Here is a 19,516-nt window from a genome sequence, read left to right on the forward strand (position 1 = left end):
ACCAACCAAAACAAATGCTAGCCTATACATGCCATAAGTTCAAAATTCAAGCTTCAAAAACAATACCAAATTAGCATTCGATAGTGTGACGGATTTCCTTGACAATGCCCGAGCTCGTAACTAACTTCCAAAATCTATAAAACAGCGAACGAACGAACACACAGTAAGCTTAAATAGCTTAGGAAGTCATAAGCAAATAGTTTAACAAAGAGCATATATAATTCATACAAGTAGGCCGAAAACTTCCAATCTTGAACAGACATAAATATAAACATATATAAGCGATTAATTCACATTATCATGTTATACTACAATACTTACCTTTACTTCCAAACTTTATATAACTCAAATATACGTGAATCGTTTAATTCAAACTCACATTCAGTTTTGCCATAACATTTTCCGTTGAACCATTCGGAATCAAAACGATACTCGGATAGCTCAAAAAGCTCAAACAATGCCAACGTCCCAGACGTGGTCTTACATGTAATCAAATAATGATACCGGTGTCCCAGACAAGTTTTTACACGTAATCATATACGATGCAAATGTCCCAAATATGGTCTTACACGTAAATCTCAAATTGATGTCACCGTCCCAGACGTGGTCTTACACGAAATCACATATCAAAATCCTATGATTCGTAAGGCTTTCAGATGTCGTAGTTCAATCGAATTAAGCTCGTAACTAATCAATCTATGCTTAATTTAATTCAACAATTTATATAAAAAAATACATTCAATTTAACATCATTTATTCACTTACGAACTTACCTCGGACGAAGACAAGCGGATGGAATGGACTACTCGACAACTTTCGACTTTCCCCGATCTACTTCTATTTTCTTTTGTTCTTGATCTATCTAAATTCAAATTCGGCTATTTAATAACACATTTCATACAAATTTATTCCAAAAATACATAAATGGGTAAATTGCATTTTAGCCCCTAACATTTTACATTTTTTATAATTTAGTCCCTATTTCACAAAACACAAAATACACATATTTTCAAAATATCCTAGCTTGGCCGAATATCCTTATATCTCATATAAGCCCATATATTCCATTTAATTCAAATTTTTTCCCCTCAATTTTCATTTTCACAAATAAATCCCTAATTTGGATTTTTATCAAAATTACTTAACAAAATTTAATAATCTATCAACAAATATTTATTTATCATCATGAAACAACAAAAAGAACAATTTCTCATCAATGACAATTCTCAAAATCATCATAAACTCTAAAAATTAAAACATGGGCTAAGTAATATACAAAGCAACGATATCAAAAATGTAAAAATTATCAAAAACCGAGCAAAGAACATACCTTAATCTAGCTAAAAAAGTGCCGAACCTAATGAAGCTTCAAACATTTCTTTTTTTTGTGTGTTTCGGCAAAAAAAAGATGATAATGGTCATTTGCATGTTTGTTTTTATTTAATTAATAATAACACAATAATTACTATTTTAACCTTAGCCATATAACATTAAAAATCCACTAACTAATGTCCATACTTGCCCATGCATTAATTCAATGGTCCATTTGCATCTTAAAGACCTTATACTTAAAAAGCCATGTCAATTAAACACTTTAACAAATGGCACAAACTTTTGCATTTTCTGCAATTAAGTCCTTTTTCACAAATCAGTACACAAACGATAAAATTAATTCACGAAAATTTCACACATGTCAATTCACATATTATAAGCACGAAAAATAATATTAAAATATTTTTTGACTCAAATTTGTGGTCCTGAAACCACTATCTGACTAGGGTCTAAATCGGGTTGTTACAAAAACAATGATCTTTACTTATGTAACACCGTTAACCCGTTTCCATCATCGGATTAGGGTTACGGGGCATTAATATACCATTCAGAACATTTAGCATTGAAACAATAATTAATAAATAATTTACATATTAGCATTTGATAACAGAATTTAATTATAGCATAAATGATCTTGTGGGCCTAAATCGAGCCTAAGAGACCTTAAAAATAGTTTGGAAACATTCAACGACTAATTCAAAACAAAACATAAATTTAGATAAAATTTTTAAAAAATTTGTGACATAGGGGTCACACGGCCGTGTGGCTAGGCTATGTGACAACTCAGACCGTGTGGGCATTCTAACTATGGGACACACAGCTGTGTCCTAGACTATGTGTCTGCCCGTGTAACTCACTGACTTGGTTCACACGATTGTGTGAAACCTGCACCTAAAATTAATATGAGTCGTGCATGGCACACGACTGTGTCACAACCCGTGTGCAACACAAGTTGCCCCTAAACCAAGTCATTTCAAGCCCTATTCTTGCACACCAAGACACACCATTTCTACAAGCATTCATATGATCAAAACACATTTCAATCACACTCAAAACATATCAAATCAATCATCTAATAAGTTCTAACCAGTGTACCAACAATAGTTACCACAATCATAATCAACCTTGTTTCATTTCAACATTTCAAAATCAACCATTTAGCACATTTCTAGCATACTAAATAACCATTTCTTTTTCGTAACGTTAACTCATAAGCCATTTGCTTTCAAGAGGCATGAATAAAGTGACCAAAACACACATCTCATTTGGTCTAATTGCCTATCCAATGTACCCTTATTGTTACCACAAATTTAAACGTCCAAACAAATCCATACTCAATATTTACAAGACATTATCAAAGTCTCCATTTCACCACATATGTTTACCATATATCAAGCTAATCACTAAAGGTATTTAGCTAATGATCAAAAGCACATCAAGTTTCAAATATACACCAAAGAAACTAAACATTTATAACCACAAAGCTTACTCAAACTAACTTATAAACAACATCATCATAAACAAAATAACTTAAGGGCTCCTAGTTCATGCCATTTATAACCCGACATAAATATATCTAAATCTTCTACCGAGATATAGGATGGATAGTGTAAATGTACTCCAACTTGATTCCAGCCGGCCGAGCTTTCTGAAAATCTACAAGACAAGAAAAAAATAGCTACATAAGCAATTACTGCTTAGTAAGCTCTTATAAAGGAAACTTAACTTACTGAACATAAATGATTAAACCATTAAAACATTGCTCATTTAAAATTATGCATACTTTTCCTTCTAATTCACAACACTCCACAAGGTTAGTAGATGTATTAAAGAGTATATCCAATCAATTAAACATGAAACATATCAATATGTATTTCAATACATAATTCCTTAATATATTACTCAATTTGTTCCTTTTCATTTCATATTTATATACCAACATTTTCATTTCATGTTTCCATGACACGTTCTTTTCATTTATGCAATTCATTCACTAAACTTAAATCGTCGGTTGAATCAAATATAATAACATCGAATACTTGAAAAATAATCATATAACCATTTAATTCCCTAAACACGCCACAACATCATGAGTTAACATATTTATAGACATATGAAGCATATAATCACACCAAGGCATTAACATTCATTATCAAACTATACTAGTCAAACATTCAACTCGTATACATACTTATGATACATACCTCACTCAAAATGTGTTACCTGAATAGCAAATGATCGAAGGGTGCCATGGTGTCTTTTAACCATGGTCTTATTTATTCTCAACTTGATGTCATAGTGTTTTTTAACCATGGTCTTTATTCATTTTCTGTTGTGTTGTCATAGTGTCTTTCAACTATGGTCCTATTCATTTGATTCGTGATGCCATAACGTCTTTCATCTATGGTCTTACTCGATAGAATCATGATGCTATAATTTCTTTTAGCTACTGGTCTTACTCGTTTTTGGTATAGTGCCATAGTGTCTTTCAACTATGGTCTTAATCATTTCCTTCAAGCCAATGAACTCGATTCATATATAAACAAGTAGATATTAAAAAACCGAAACAACAAGTAATTGATTTAATCAAATTACGAACTTACCTCAACAATAACAGTTGTAAAAACAACGCCGACGACTAATCCAACACATTAGCTTTTCCTCGGTTTAGATCCGTTTGGTTCATTTCTTGATCTAAATAATAATTTTAATTCAATTAAACCATTCAAATAACTTAATATAATTAATTTGACTTATAACCCTTATCAATGGGAAATTTACAAAATTACCTTCAATGTTTTACCTTTTATGCAATTTAGTCCCTAAACCCGAAACCTGCAATTTAACCACTTTTAATTAAAATTCATGCTAGTCAATTTTCCCTTAGTCTTATAACAACCCAAATTTTTCCTCATTTCATACAATTTACATTAAATTTAACTATTTCAATAATTTAATCCTTAAACATTAAAATCATCAAAATTCACTTAACAAAATACTTATATCTAGCTATTAACTTTAATAATTCATCAACTAAATTAAAAACACATCAAACTAATTCATGGAAAGTCTCTAAACTTTTAACAAATTTACAGATTGACCCTTAGATCAACTAGATTAAGCTAATATGATAACAAAAACATAAAAATTAATAAAAATAGACTAGAAAAACATATCATGCAATTGAAATTAAGTTGGTCGAACCTCCCCAAAGCTTTAATGGTTGAAACGGTGATAGGAAAAAAAACAAGCAAGAAGATGATGTTTTTCTTTTGAATTCCACTAATATTACTTTTATTATTTAAACATTTTAAGTTATAAAATTAACATATATTTTATTCATTTCAATGCACCAACCGTCCACCATAATCATTTATGGTCAAATTACATAATAAACCCCTTTCAATTTGTTTTTAAACACAATAAACCTATTTAGCTATTAAACATCAACTTTTACATCTTTTACAAATTAGTCCTTTCCAATTAATTAACTATTTAAACGTTAAAATTTCTTAACCAAATTTTAATATGACCCTAATAACATTAGTAAATATTTAATTGTATTTGCAAGCTTGGTTTATAGAAATGAGGTTTCAATACCTTCTTTTCTAAAACCACTTGGCTTTAGGGATATACCACTTGAACTTAATTATTCGTTCAAATAATATAAATTATCAAATCAAAATTTACTATAACACTATATTCTACTCGTAAATATTATATAATAATATTTACAGACTCGCTCGTCAGATTTGTGGTCCCGAAACCACTGTTTTCGACACCATTAAAAATCAAGTTGTTACAACTTAGCTGTTAAGCCTTAACAGACTCTCATGTTAGACACAAATTGGGACATCAAGAACCTCCTTCAATTCTTGATGATGATGTTATCATATAAAAATTTGTCTCTTACATTGGTCATTTTTAGTTGATTCTGTACTATATATTATTGGCATACGATTGACATACATGTGGTAGTTAAAGAAAATTAAGTGTCAGAACAACATAGCTTAAGGGCCTTGGGCTATTTTAGAATTTTAGGTTTGATTTTTTACCTCTCTTTTGGAGGTTTTTGACAGAAGAAATAGAAATAAAGATGAAGTGTAGAATTTGATAGAAGAAAGAAAGAAGAAATTTTGGTGGTGATTGGATAGTGAGAAAGTGAGGGAAATTTTTTGGGGGTTTTGACAGAAGAAAAATGAAGTGTAGAATGAGGCCTAGAAAAAGAAAAGGAAAAATAAAAAAGAAAATAAAATTGAGGTATAAGAAGACACCACGTGGTGACGTGCAATTGGCCAGCACTACCACGTCAGCAAAAAATTAATGTTGTTAGTCTCAAGTACCAATATAATGGATGGAAAAAAAGTTTAGGTATCAATATGGGACAAAATAACCATAAATACCAATCTGGGAGAAGTGGACAAGTTCGAGTACTAATTTTATATTTAACCCTTTATAAAAATTTAAAAGATGACACAATTTTCAATATTTAACCCATATACTTCACAAGTAGGGCACAACTTTGGAAACTATTTACTTTAATTTCATATTTACTCATATATATATATATGAAATAAGATATTTTAATTCTTTTTCAATGCATTTACTTTTTTTAAATCGCTAAGCTATATTGTTCTATATTTTAGAGAAACATTATAGCTAGTTATTTTAGAAACAATATAGTTGGTTCCCATTTTTTAGGGAAACACTATAGTTGGTTATTTTTCCCTTTTTTTAGAGGAACACTATAGCTAGATATTTTGGAAACCCTATAGTTGGTTGTTCCAACCTTTTTAGGGAAACACTACAACAAGTTATTTCCATTTTTTAGGGAAATGCTTTAACTAGTTATTCCCAATTTTTCTCAAGACAAGTTATGACATGCTCTTCTCAAATTTTATTTTATTTTTCAAGGGAAAAACAATGTTTAGTGAAACATTTTACCTCGATATTTTCAATTTTTCTACAAGTTAACATTGTCATGCCTTTTCAAAATACAATTGCTTTTATGCATGAATTTAGTTTCTCTTTCTTTCATCTTCTCTCATCAAACAAAAGTTAATATAGGGGCAGCAAAGTGAAAAATATGTTTTATTTGTTTGAGAACTTCTACTAAGAATTCTCATGCAATGGACAAAATGTATATACTTGCTTTTGGCTACCATTTCAGGAAATTATGTTACAAGCTCGAAATAAGATGCAACGTTGCTTCACTTAATATCTCTTCCAAAAGAAAAATAATTACTCAAAATAGTTGTTATTCAACGCAACTGATGTTCGAGAATAACTATGTCCAAAATAGCTACTTTCAAAACAAGGTTTTATTTAGAACCATTGTCTTTTAGTGCAACTATCATTTGAGAATGACTCCTATTAAGAACATCTAAATTTTAGAATAACTCTCATTTAGAATAATTGTGTTTCAAGAATAATTTTGTTTAGAACAAATTTTGTTTCTAACAATTTCTATTTAAAACAATTGAGTTTTTTTAGAATAGTCATTATTCAGAACAATTTCTACCAAAATAAAAAAGCATTACCACGAAACACCTCTTCTTTGGAGCAATTATGTTGAGAACTATGCACATTTGGAACAAGTCAAAATAACCTTTATTCAGGAACAAATCTTTTCTAAGAACATCCCTTGTATTGCATTCCAATAGATGTTTTGTGATAGATGTTTCACAAGGTACCACTTCACCAAAGTAGAATAAGTCGAAATAACCCCAGAATATGGCAAGGTTCTTGGGTTGTCTTCATCTTAGGATGTTCAAGAGAGCTTGACTTCTTGGATCATATATGGAGGTAGTTAAGAGGTTTCCTCTTAACTTTTTCCTGTAACGTTAAGTGTTTTCCCTTTATTTTAGAAACATAGTGAACTCTTCTTCACTATTCATCATCAGCATCTCCAACAAAACTGTTCACTATCTTCCCTTAACCACTAATGCTATTGTAACTGAAAAATAATTTCATTAATCATATTAATTATTTATCTTTGTAACTCATTTTTTAAAATCTATAAATGGGAGCCCTTCACAACTAGTGAAGAGACTTTTAACACTTTGGCATTCTAACTCTCAAAGCTTTTTCTAAAATTCTCTCTATTTGTTTTCTTTGTTTAGCCTTATCATTAGCGTCATTTCCCTTTCTCCACCTTACCAACCACCACATGCCACTGTGCTTAATGTTACTAGATTTGCTTCAGTATTCCTCTCCGTCTTTTTTCAATACATCTCGTTCTCTTATTTGCAACACTTTCTCTCTCCATCAAAGAACCCTTTACATTATTTAACCACCCAATTTGTCTTTAATTGCAAAATTATCATAGCACAACTTTCCTAAAATCTCAATATCAAATAATTAGAGAAGATTTTGTAGTGGAAATTTGCTTTTATCCAATCATATGAATACTTTGATAAATGTTCTCAACAAGCCTCATGGTTAAATTCTAGAACATTGTGAATTCCAACATCAAAAATTTTAGGGCATTATAAGAATAATTGGTTTTGATTGGAAATTAGTTATTTTTGTTATACCCAATCCCTATTAAAGCCTTGAAATTTAAAAAGAGTTAGGAGTTTATTGAATAAATTAGAAAGTTGATGGGCTCTACTGAAAATCTTGGAAAATTTTAGTGGCTAAATGGGAAATAATTGAGTTTAAATTATGGTTTAGTTAAGTTGTAACTGGTCGATTCCTTAGTGGGGAATTAAATAATAAGTAACGACTCATGATTTAGAATTGGGTCTTTGATGACCGTGTGTGGGGGATTATATATGTGAAAATTTTTATTCTACAAGGGGATTTTTCTTATTTATGTTTCATTTTCTTCATCTTCTTCTTGAGTCTGCCCTAAAGAAGAGAGTGTTTAAGGGAAAGCTTTGCATGGTGAGCTAGAATTGGAGTTTGATATTTAGTAGTAGTGAATTTCATAAATCGGTAAGATTCTTAACCTTTCTACCTTCATGGATTTGAGGAAAGAGAAGTGAGTTAAGGATTTCTGGAAAATCTCTAACAAGTTTCTACATGTTACTAGAAACTGGTTTCTAAAGTATGAATGTTCTTGGTTTAATTAGTATTTTGGTTGTCATATGCTTAGTTGCTAAGACAAAGAAAACTTTGGCGTTTGGAAGCTAAGTTGACAAAGATGAAAGAGTTCAGGTGAGTTTCTGTACTCCATATTTGAGTGGCTGATGAAAAGGTGTTATGGATGATTTGTGTTGTGTCTGCTTTGAATTTGTCTAACTCTGTTGTTGTTTGTGCGATGAAGGTGAATGAGTATGCTGTGAATGCATGATCCTGTACAAGTATGTGAATGTTTGAAAGTATGATTGTTGAATGTCAAATGTTTATCACATGTATTTTTTATAAGTGGTGTACCATGTGTTATGCAATTAATAGCTTGATTTGCATAAATGGTATGATCTTAATTATACACGGAGTATGGAGGAATTACCTTGACCAGGTAGACGAAGATAGGGAAAGATGACGTAATGGAAGAATGGGTGAATTGTATTAGGACTCAACGGAGTTGGGCGACATCTTGGGATGATTATCTATTGGCTCGCTAGAATGGCACTATGATGACAGTTATCGACTAGTCCTTCGGGGCAACACCGTGATGACAATTTATAGGTTTCATAGAGCAACATCGTTATGGAGGTCTGCATGCTCTATGGAGCGACACCATGACGACGATATACAAGCTCTACAGAGTGACACCTCGAAAGAGGTTTAAAGACTCTCGGAGTCAGAAAACATAGGGTAGTCCACCGGGATAGGAAATACGGGATAGTCTTTTGAGATGGTCAGCAGAATGCTTATCAGGGCACAAAAAGAGGAAAACACGGTATGACTCGCGTGATGAGTAGTTTGATCAAACAAGCGTGGTGAGTTTACAAATACAGGGAAGCATGGTAATAAGTGGCTCTACCAAATTTCTAAGGTAATTGGATCTGATAGATTATCCTAACATGGGTATATATGAGAAGGAGGAATTCCTCTAAAGTATGGGCAAATAGGCATTCACCATTAGAGTCTGTCAAAGTTGGCGAGCAAACTAGCTTTAACTGTAATAAAGCTAGATGATTATATAAATACTAGCCCTATGTATTCATGGATAAAGAGGTTGCCAGACCAAGGGGAAAGTCCATCGAGGACTCTTTTAAGAAGGAAGTTTATCGAGGACTATTTTGGTTAGGAAGTTTGTTAGGGAATAACAGGAGAAACAGAAGTCCTTTAGGACTCAATAGAGCGAGGAATGTCCATTTAGGACTGTCAAATGTGAAGGCTCGCCCAAGAAAATCTAAGGAAGAAGTAATCTACAGAGAACTATATGTTATTGGGAATATTTTAGTAGAATGGTCTAAAGTGGAAAAGTCCTATAGGACTCTCTTGTAAATTTGAGTCTGGAAAGAAAGAGTAATGCTTATCAATCAGCCAAATCTTATATTCAAGACAGCAAATGAGGATGTTAGAATGGGCTCTCCTTAAAAGAGGGTCTATGAAAAGGCTATGTTGAAAGAAGGTGAACGTTGGGGTAATATGGTAAACATATGTTGAGTTCAGCGTGGAATGAGTGGATCAAGGTGGTGGTGAGGACAATTGTTAGTCTGCCAGAAGTAATAGTTGACATTCTGCATATTTACCTGTATGGTTCTCTTTGATGAGTTAAGCCATGAAAGTGAAATGAGAGTCTGAGATGGAACCAGACAAGGTTAAGTTCCAAAAAAAGGATTACCTAAAAGAGTACACCGACGACTAAGTCAACTGTTAAGTCCTCCAATGATTGATGCGGAGGAAGTATGGGCACCGACAACACATATCCAACTATGGAATCCCCTAAAATACACAGTGAGTTTTAATTATGTGCATGAAAATTTACTTCTTCCAAAAAAAATTAAAAATTTTCTATGAATATCGAGTTGCAGGACTTTACTAAGTTCATTTGAACTTATAAGTCTACTGCCTTATATGCAGGGTAAATAAATGACTCGGGGTTCATGTGGAGGGACCAAGCCAGACACTACCAGAGTTGTGTGAATGGCGTAGTACTTGTATCATGAAAATAGAGGGGCACCCCTAGAGGTCATGCCTCGGGGATCATTTTAAAGTATCTGTAGCAAAGTCTCAAATTAAAACTTGTAAATCAATATTAATGTTTAATAAGATAGAATGTCTGTAAAAATTTAGAGTTGTATGGCAAAGAATATAATAGGATTTTTAATTTGGACTCGAATGTTGTTTTCCGGAATTCTAGATTGAATAATAGTAATGTATATATAAATTGATATGGTCTAAGTTTGTAAGTAAGTCAAGGTAGAAATTCTATTAGGTATTCGGGTTGATTGTGACACTTGATACCCGAACCTAGTGATCAAGTCGGGCAAAGGGTGTTACAGTCTTACTTCATATATGAAATTTTGATACTCTCCATCCTAGATTGTAAGTATTTGAATATAGGTCACATCTCATTTGTAGTGGGTCAAGAAATCCTCCAATTACATTAACGTGCTCACAAAAAACTTTTTAAGATGTAGGGCACATATCACTTATTGCTTTTGGCCATTTTTATTTCTTTTCTAGTTTTCTAGATGAATCAACCAAAACAGTTGTTATTTTCAACCTAGGGGATGAAGATGTTTAGTTGTTTTATGGTTTGGCTTCATTTCTCAATTTTCAAGTAGTCTTTTCAAACTTCAATTTTGGATGCCTTATGAATAAAAGGGAGAAGTTTTGTGTGAAATAGAGGTAAATCAATATAAAATGTATCATACCCCATAGGTTCAAATTATTCCAATTCCATAGACTACATCTTCCAAATATCATAAATGTGTTCTCATATTTTTTTTAAAAACCTTTATTAGTGAGATTTTTCAAAGCAAAATTTCCAGTTCATCATCACTCAAATTGAATGTTTATTGGACTAAAGAGTCAGCAGTATCTTTAACGTAAACACAAAGTACATGAATAGGATATTTCATATAAAATTGTATAACTAAATAATTTTTTTAGGGTAGATCTCGTTGTGAAAGATCTAATACTGAAAATTTTATGAGTAGAGCTGAAGAGTGTGAACTGTACAAATTACTAATGAAATGAAAAAATGAACTCCGATGTATACAGAGGGCCTCAATGTTTAAAAAGTAACCATAGAAATGATGGAACCCACTATTTATTTATCCATTTCTATTTACTCCTTTATTTTAGTTAATATGCATTTTTATACCTAATATCAATACAATTTCTTATATCAAGGGAAATAAAATGCTAGAAAAAAGGAAAAATTATGGTCAGGACTGTTGTGATTTACTAATTACACCTCCATGAATCCATTTTTTTTGTTCTTTTATTCCATGTAAAACTTCTTTGACGTATCAACTACTGTAGGGCAGGAGGAGTTCTTTTAGAAAACCCGTGTTTTTTTCTTCTTTTCTTCACAAATGGAGAGTTTCAAATACAATTCGTATACCAAACAGATTACCATATATAACACAAAATTTCTCCACCGATTCCTTCTAGTCGAGCCTCATGGTCTGTCATTATACCCCAAGAAGTAGAAATAATTACAATCTCCTCTCACCTAAAATTTTAGGAATTTGTTGATAGTTAGAATAGATTCATAGACCACTCTCAACAATAATGACTAACATCCTCACCGAGGGTACTCTTTATAAAAGAAAACAATTAGTCATGAAATGTGCTTCATTTTCAAGAACCGAGATTAAACCCTCACTCACATGATTAAGGGATGAGGTGAACAACCACCAAACCACAAATCATGATTGAATAAATAAGTTTTTTTTTTATATTATACCATATCGCTAAGGAGAAGGGATTGTATGAAACTGTGATTCCACGTCATACTTATCCCTTTTCAATGAGAGAATGACAAATCAAATTTTTCCTCTTGATTTTAAACTTTTTCCGCCTGAAACAATTTCAAATCCAACTAAAAATGTTAAAAATCAGGAGGAAAAATTTGATTTATCGTTCTTCCATTAGAAAGGGATAAAGATGATATGGAATCACAGTTTCATACAATATTTTCTACATCACTAAGATTTATTTCATTCCTATTTATAATTTTGTATTATAAACATCAAACAATTATAAAATTAGGGTTTGCTACGTAATTAAATGTAATTAACACCTAACGTGATATAAACGCAATGAGTAAAGAAATTTAAAAGGGATAATTTTTGTCTTACATGTGAGTGTACGAAGATAAACAAGGATGCAACTAAGAAACATATATATGACAAATTGGACCTTGAAATTTAAGTCAATTAATTCATATAATGACCTGTAGATATAACAATTCTAACATTTGTAATATCTTTGGCATACTCTTCCACCAATACACCAAAAATAGAAAAGGGTATTGATTTCAATATGGAGGAATGGGCCGACCGGTAGTTGTGTGGGCACAATATGAAATTATATTTTATACTTTACAGTGAAGACGGTGGGTGCATCAACTTTAAGCTACAAATTTTAAGCAAATGCGGGGGTAAAAATAGCACAGCACATGGGCCATGCCTTGGACAACATTTCATACATCGAAGGTCGTAAGTACTACTTGCGCCTATTTTAATAACAACAATAACAGTAGAAACTTGTGATTTTGTTGTAAAAATAATGTATAAAGTAATAATAGTTTGAATTTTCAAACTGCAAAATAATCCTTCAATTTGAATTGCAAAATTTTATTTTATATGGTGATTGCTATGGAATGTAATTTTTTTTTATTAACCCCAAAAAAAAGAGAGAGAGAATTTGGTAGTAGTTATTTGCTTTGCAAATTTAAAACAGTAAAAATGGTTTTTTTTTCCTTTTAAATAAGATAAGAGTGCACAAATTTACCAGTACTAGTAGGGCTGAATTTCTTTCCCTTGATTTATTGCTTACCTTTTTATTAGGCTTGTTTTGGTTTCTAACTCAAAAGCAAAATTTAGGATGACACTATTAGTGATTAAATTATAGTTGAATTTTCGTTTTAGTCACTTAATTAGGAAAAATTACAATTTGGTTATTAAATTATTTGAAAGTTTTTATTGAAGTTACCGAACTATTTAAAAGTTTTTATTTAAGTCATTTAGATAAGTTTTTTTTTTGAAAAAAAAATGTTCTATCAGCGAACTCCAAGCAACGACTTGACGATTGGTACGGTAGATTAATACCCATCAACAAGTAGAAAAACATTCCTTAAATCTAAGTAGATCTAACGATCAGTGCCGAAGATTGAAGAAAAAAATTGTTTAAATTTTGGTTGGCAGATTCATGACGTCCAAAGTTGTTTCATGAAAAAAATTAAATTATAGAAGAGAAGGGGAAAGAGAACTTTTGATTAGTGTAAACAGTGTGAACGGAGAAAACCATATAGCATCGATTTTAACAACTCGATGACTTAAGTTAAAAAAATTAAATACTTCAATGACCAAATTATAACTTCTTTTACTTAAATTATCAAAATGAAAACTTATCTATATTTTGTTTACCCTTAATTATTAAGTAGGAAATGAAGGAGTATTAAGACCAACACCTTTGCCTCCTATAATCCTACTCATATCAGATTCTCTGAAAAAAAATATAAATATAAAAGCAGTACTAAACTTTCATTTATTAGATAAAAGTCCTTCCAACACGTTCATTTAATTGAAATGCTGTTTTCTGATTGGATGATGTTTAAGTGCTTTTAGTTTTTATTTTCATTGCCATGGTTACATTATATTACTTGGGAGGAGGCAAGATATCACGGTTGCGGGGTCCCAAACTGATACAGATATTTTACGCATGATGAGCGAGGTTTAAATACAACACGACATTCTGGGCCCCATAAATATATATCATTGGATTTGAGAAAAAGGAATCCACGAACCATAAATTTGGTTTTACTAAATTCATTTCAAGAAAATGAACTGAATCAATTGTGGTTTTGGCCTTTGGAAACCAAACCAAATCACAATTGTATGGAGATGAAAATGACAAAAATTTAAATATCAGATTCAACCGCCTCATGCAATTACACTTTCTTCCATGCCCGCCCACTTTGTGAGTTCAATACTCAATTGAAAATGCAGATATAATTTAAGCCCACGTTTTTCTTTTTGTTTACAAAACTACAATCAACTTCATCATGTTTTTTATTCTTTCTTTACCAGCTTAATCCCAAGTATAAATGAATAATAAAAATATATACATCTTAAGAAATCCACTTCACCAAGTCTGCAGTACATAGAGAGGAAGTCACAAGGATTTCTTAGAGCTCTTGTAACTCAGTTTTGGATCATATCTACATATAACTAATCTACCAAAAAGGAAGAAAGAACCTCTATAGCTTCAAGTAAATATTAACCTACTCAACAGCGGGACTGCAAAGATAAACAAGCCACAAGTACATACATACATATATATATATATATATTACAGATATAGCTACTAAGGGACAAGGACATTAGGATACCAAGTTTCTGTTAGCATTGACAACCCAACTCAAAACCCGTCCGAACATTCTCATCAGGGTCATTTGCAGACGGTCTTCAATCTCTTTGCAGCCTGAACAAATCCCACAATGACCTGAAGCTCATCCATTTGCTGCACCAACACACGCCATTTGTTGAGAAACCAGCCAACTATCAATCTGGTTTGAGAGGAAGAGAAGAAAGTTTACCTGTGACACAAAATGCCTTTGGACAACATCGACTAGTTGCTCTTTTGATGGATTGGGAATGGCATCCACCTAGCAATAGCAACAACGACGTCGACATTTAAACATCTTTTTTTCCTTTACTTACAAATGTATACTGTTTGTTGTTTCTCAGTAGGAAACTTACAAGATTGAAGTGTCGCCAATATCTCCACAAAGCAGCCATCTCAAGTTTGCTGAGGTCAACCTTCTACAAGGGAGATATTATGGAAAAAAACAAAGACAACAATTAGGCTAAGAATAGATGGCTAACATAAATTAGCAATACTGTATTGCAATAGACCAAAACAAACTATGCAAAACTCATTATTTACCGTGGACCCACGAGGTGTGGAAACAGACCCCTTAGACTGTGAGTCACAAGAAAAAGACCTGCTCATAGTCTTGTGAGAAGAACCGGTCGATTTATGCGTTCTATGCCTCGATCTGTGGGACTTGTGAGTGTCATCAGATGCTGGAAATTGAGACATAGAACAAGCAGGATTAAAGTAAAATAAAGGGTGGTGGGACCAATAAAAAGATAAAGAAATTAGACATTGAAGCTTTTAGGAATAGTGAAAGTTAAAGTGAAGACACAGAGGATCCAATGTTCCAAGCTCCACTAAACAAATTATCCAAAATCATAGTCCAAAATGGTTAATCACCAATTAAGTAAAATTATTAGGATGATGGGCATAGCACTCCCCTGCCCCTCCAAGACAGAACACATAAGAACACATAGGAACTCACCCATGTCTGATCCATTCCACTGCATGTTTTCGAATTCAAGATCGTCATCTTCTTCATTACCGGTAGGAGCTTCAATCACGCTAAGTGCATTTCTCTGTAGCTTTACTTCTATGCCATTGGTAAGAACCTGTGGTTTTTATTAATTAGAAAAACAAATATCACTATCAGCTACAAAGTAAAGAAATGCCTACTCCTAACTAAAATATGCAACACAATCAGCTAGAATCAGCATTGTTCAATTGTCTTTCCATCCACCAGCTAATCCATAGTTTTTTTTTTCCCCTTTTTGTGTCCACAACACATAAACTCAAGGAGAAATCTATGAATTTGTCAAAAAATAAAAAAATTCGGCAGTAATAATAAAAGAGGAGCAAATTACTGGGAAACAAAATCCAGCACATTTGAAATTTATCAAATGTGGAAGCATCTCAATTGAATCAAAATATAATCATTTTCAGAAAACAATGAATTAATAGCATATTAAATCGTGTGATCCACAAATGGAAGTTACAAATAATGGGAAAAACAATGAACAATAATAATAATAAGTGGGATTTTCTCAAAAACCAAGAAAGCAAAGTCAAGTGTGGAAATGATTGCAAGTTTTGAATAGCTGATGAACATCAAAAAAAGAAGTATGGAGAGATCGATATCCCAGCAGAAACAACATCAAAACCCAGTAAATAAAATATGGGGTTTTTATTATTATTGAGAAATGTTATAAAATCAAGTCCAACAATATCAAAAGAATGGCCCAATCATGCATAATGATAAATTTCTTAACAAATTTCAACAGGAAAGAAATGGAAACGATTAGCAACGATTTAGAGTAGATTGCAAACATTAAAAAAATTGACTAAAAATCCAGAAAAATCAAAATCCATTGTAACAATCCAGAATAGCATCATACATTAGGTAAAACAATTAAAAATTCCAGATCCAGGGATGAACACTTACATGCAATCAAAACCCACATCCAAAACCTCAAATTTGTATTTTGTGAGAGTTAAAATGTCATTGTTTTTATTTGATATAATGATACCGATCAAATTCAAGCAAATATAGAGAAGATTTTTTTTTTAAATTTGCAGTTTTATTCAAAAAAAAAACTTATAACACAGGACATTTAATTGTTTTAGAGAGATTATTTAATGCAAAATCACCCAAAAGATATGAATTCATGTAGTGAACCAAAAGCTTTACTAGCAAACATTTAATCATAAAATAAAACTTCGAATTGAATCCACATTACCTTAAAATTTCAAATTTAAATTTACTTAATCTTGAAAAAAAATAACATTTTAAGGAAAAAAAATCAAGACGAACCAATTTCCAGATCACACAGCAGAACAAATTTTCCACCAAAACTGAAAAAAAAAAAACCCAAAGAATTACCAGCCAATGCCACCCGCCAAGTCCAACAGCCTTCTTGACCACGCCTTGAAGACCAACGAGCACAGATTTAGTACGGTTATTCCCGGTGACAACCACCTTAGTATGACGTGGCAGAACCGAGAGCTCTTCTTCACTACTGTCTCCGCAGCTCTGAAACTGCGAGAAACCCCCGCCATTGACAGAACTCTCCATTGCCTCCAACATAGTTTCTCCAACAAAAAGAAGCCCCAACTCAGTGAGTCAATCAGGTGGGTCAAACTCGGTAAAAAATTCAAAGCTAAGGATCAAAATTACATTGGATCGGAAGATCATGCATTGGTGAATACGTATATGCTATTATCGTAAGCAAAAGAGAGAGAAATTAAGAAAAAACATGGGATTTTTGTGGAGAAGAAAGAGAGAGAGAAAACACAATTCAGAGAGAGAAAGAAAACAAATAATCAGAGCATTTTCTAGTGAGAGAAAGACGAGTTACTGGTTTTTGTTTATTGGTTGGTGTCGCTAGGAATCCCGACAAACCGAAATGGACCAATTAAGGAATGCCACGCAAGGATGTTATAGTTTTCTCATCAATCATGCGTTACAGTGAGGTAGAGAAAATTTTCTAAAATGCCACTAGCGGTTTTTTCTTCAAGGAGCGGTTTTATTCTGTGGGGGTTGACCGTTTGACTTGCAGTAAAATGGAGTACGTGGATATGGGAAAATGACCTCATTGCCCTTCCATCAAATTTCTAATCTATGTCGAATTTTAAGATGTCTCGTGGAAGAAGGAAATAATTAAGAAAAACTTTTGAAAATACTTTTGGTCATGGGAAACACATGATAATAGTACAAAATTTTCTTCTAAAATTATTGTTTATTGAACGTTACTAAAATTATTTTAATATATTTCTCTTTTCTTTTAATGCTATTGGAAAAATAAATTTTGTAGTGTTTTTAAATTTTTTAAGTGTTACAAGAATAGTACAATTAAAGTATATAATATAAATATTAGATTTTGTCACACGGAAAAAATATATATATTAAAGTCATTTTCTTTCAAAAGTTTCTTTTAAAGATATTATATATTAAATATATAGGTGGAGTAATAATAAATTTGTATTTTAATATTATTGTACACGTGTTTGATCTTTAAATTTTAATCTTTAATTTTTTATTTAAAGATGGTACCAAAATATAAGAAGAAAAATGTCATCATAATAATATTAATTATAATTTAAAAGGAGTATTTATGTAATTTGGTGACCCAATTAAGGTAACACCAATTTAGTATAATGCTTAAATATAGTATAGATGTACCAAAAATACAATATAAATACATGTGCGAGTAATCACAAATATCAAATTATTATAGCACAAATAAATTGTCTAAGTTGTCACAAATAGTACAAACGAACTAAGAACTGATACAATCCAAACTAAAGCCAATGAGTTGAACTAAAATCTACACATGGCAACCGCACAGGATGGGACACGGAAACCCATGCATATAATTACACATGATAGGCTCGAATTTGGGTATTCAAAACCTAAGACCTCTACCTTTACCAATTGTTCAAGGTTTGCGAAATGTCTTTTATGGCATAATAGAATATAATTACAAGTATAAATAAATGTTTGGGAAACTATAAACTAAAATCATATCATTATAATGCAGAGACAAATAAAGAATTGTAAATGATTTAGGCAAAAACTTCCACTTACACAATTGTGTATGATGTAACTGGAACTTGGATACTAAATCAATGCTTGGGACCTCGTCCTTTCTTAATAATATTTCGACCAAAGATCAATCTTAGAAAATAAGGTTGCTCCCTTCAGTTGATCAAACAAATCGTCAATTCGGGGTAGCGGATGCTTGTTCTTTATGGCGACTTTATTCAAATGTCGATAGTCGATACACAATCTCAAGGCTTTCTTTTTCACAAACAACACTAGAGCCCCCCAACGTAACACATTCAGTTGAATAAATCCCCAATCTAAAAGTTCTTTGAGTTGAGATTTCAATTCTTTCAATTCAGTTGGAGTCATTAACCGCCTTCGGACATACCAACGTCCAAAGTAGAAATCTTACACAAAATATATGAAAAGGCAGTATCCATAAGTATACGGGTCAGGTTTTAATATAGTTACAACGGAGTAGATGAGTACTCCAAGGATTGTACACAAGGGAGGCGGGCACAAATTAATTCTAACCTAAGCATAAATAGATCTAATTAGTACTTTAAATGAATTATATTACGATGAGATAAAAAGAAAGGTTTTGGTGATCTATACTAATAATAATGAAGAAAGAAAATAAATAAATAAATAAAGCACGAGAAATCAAATAATAGAATATATCAAATATGG

At 31.9% G+C, this 19,516-nt stretch overlaps 1 protein-coding gene across 1 annotated transcript; it reads right to left on the reverse strand.

The window, feature by feature from the left end:
- Window positions 1-14,509: 14,509 nt before the first annotated feature.
- On the reverse strand, window positions 14,510-17,641 carry LOC105793772 (uncharacterized). The gene is made up of 6 exons (XM_012622619.2): window positions 17,165-17,641; window positions 15,770-15,896; window positions 15,355-15,494; window positions 15,168-15,230; window positions 15,005-15,073; window positions 14,510-14,928 (listed from the first exon to the last, which is right to left on the reverse strand). Exons 1-6 carry the CDS (start codon window positions 17,366-17,368, stop codon window positions 14,857-14,859), a joined length of 675 nt encoding a protein of 224 aa, XP_012478073.1. The 5' UTR covers window positions 17,369-17,641; the 3' UTR covers window positions 14,510-14,856.
- Between the last annotated feature and the right edge of the window lie 1,875 nt (window positions 17,642-19,516).

This window comes from Gossypium raimondii, chromosome 3, assembly GCF_025698545.1.
Source record: "Gossypium raimondii isolate GPD5lz chromosome 3, ASM2569854v1, whole genome shotgun sequence".
Lineage (NCBI taxonomy): Eukaryota > Viridiplantae > Streptophyta > Magnoliopsida > Malvales > Malvaceae > Gossypium > Gossypium raimondii.

Excerpts from the sequence above, each read along its gene's own strand:
- LOC105793772 (XM_012622619.2), bottom strand. The coding sequence starts at position 17,368 with ATGTTGGAGGCAATGGAGAGTTCTGTCAATGGCGGGGGTTTCTCGCAG. Across the intron at positions 15,495-15,769 it reads GTGGAATGGATCAGACATGG|CATCTGATGACACTCACAAG; the intron begins GTGAGTTCCTAT and ends CTCAATTTCCAG. Across the intron at positions 15,074-15,167 it reads ATTGGCGACACTTCAATCTT|GTGGATGCCATTCCCAATCC; the intron begins GTAAGTTTCCTA and ends TGCTATTGCTAG.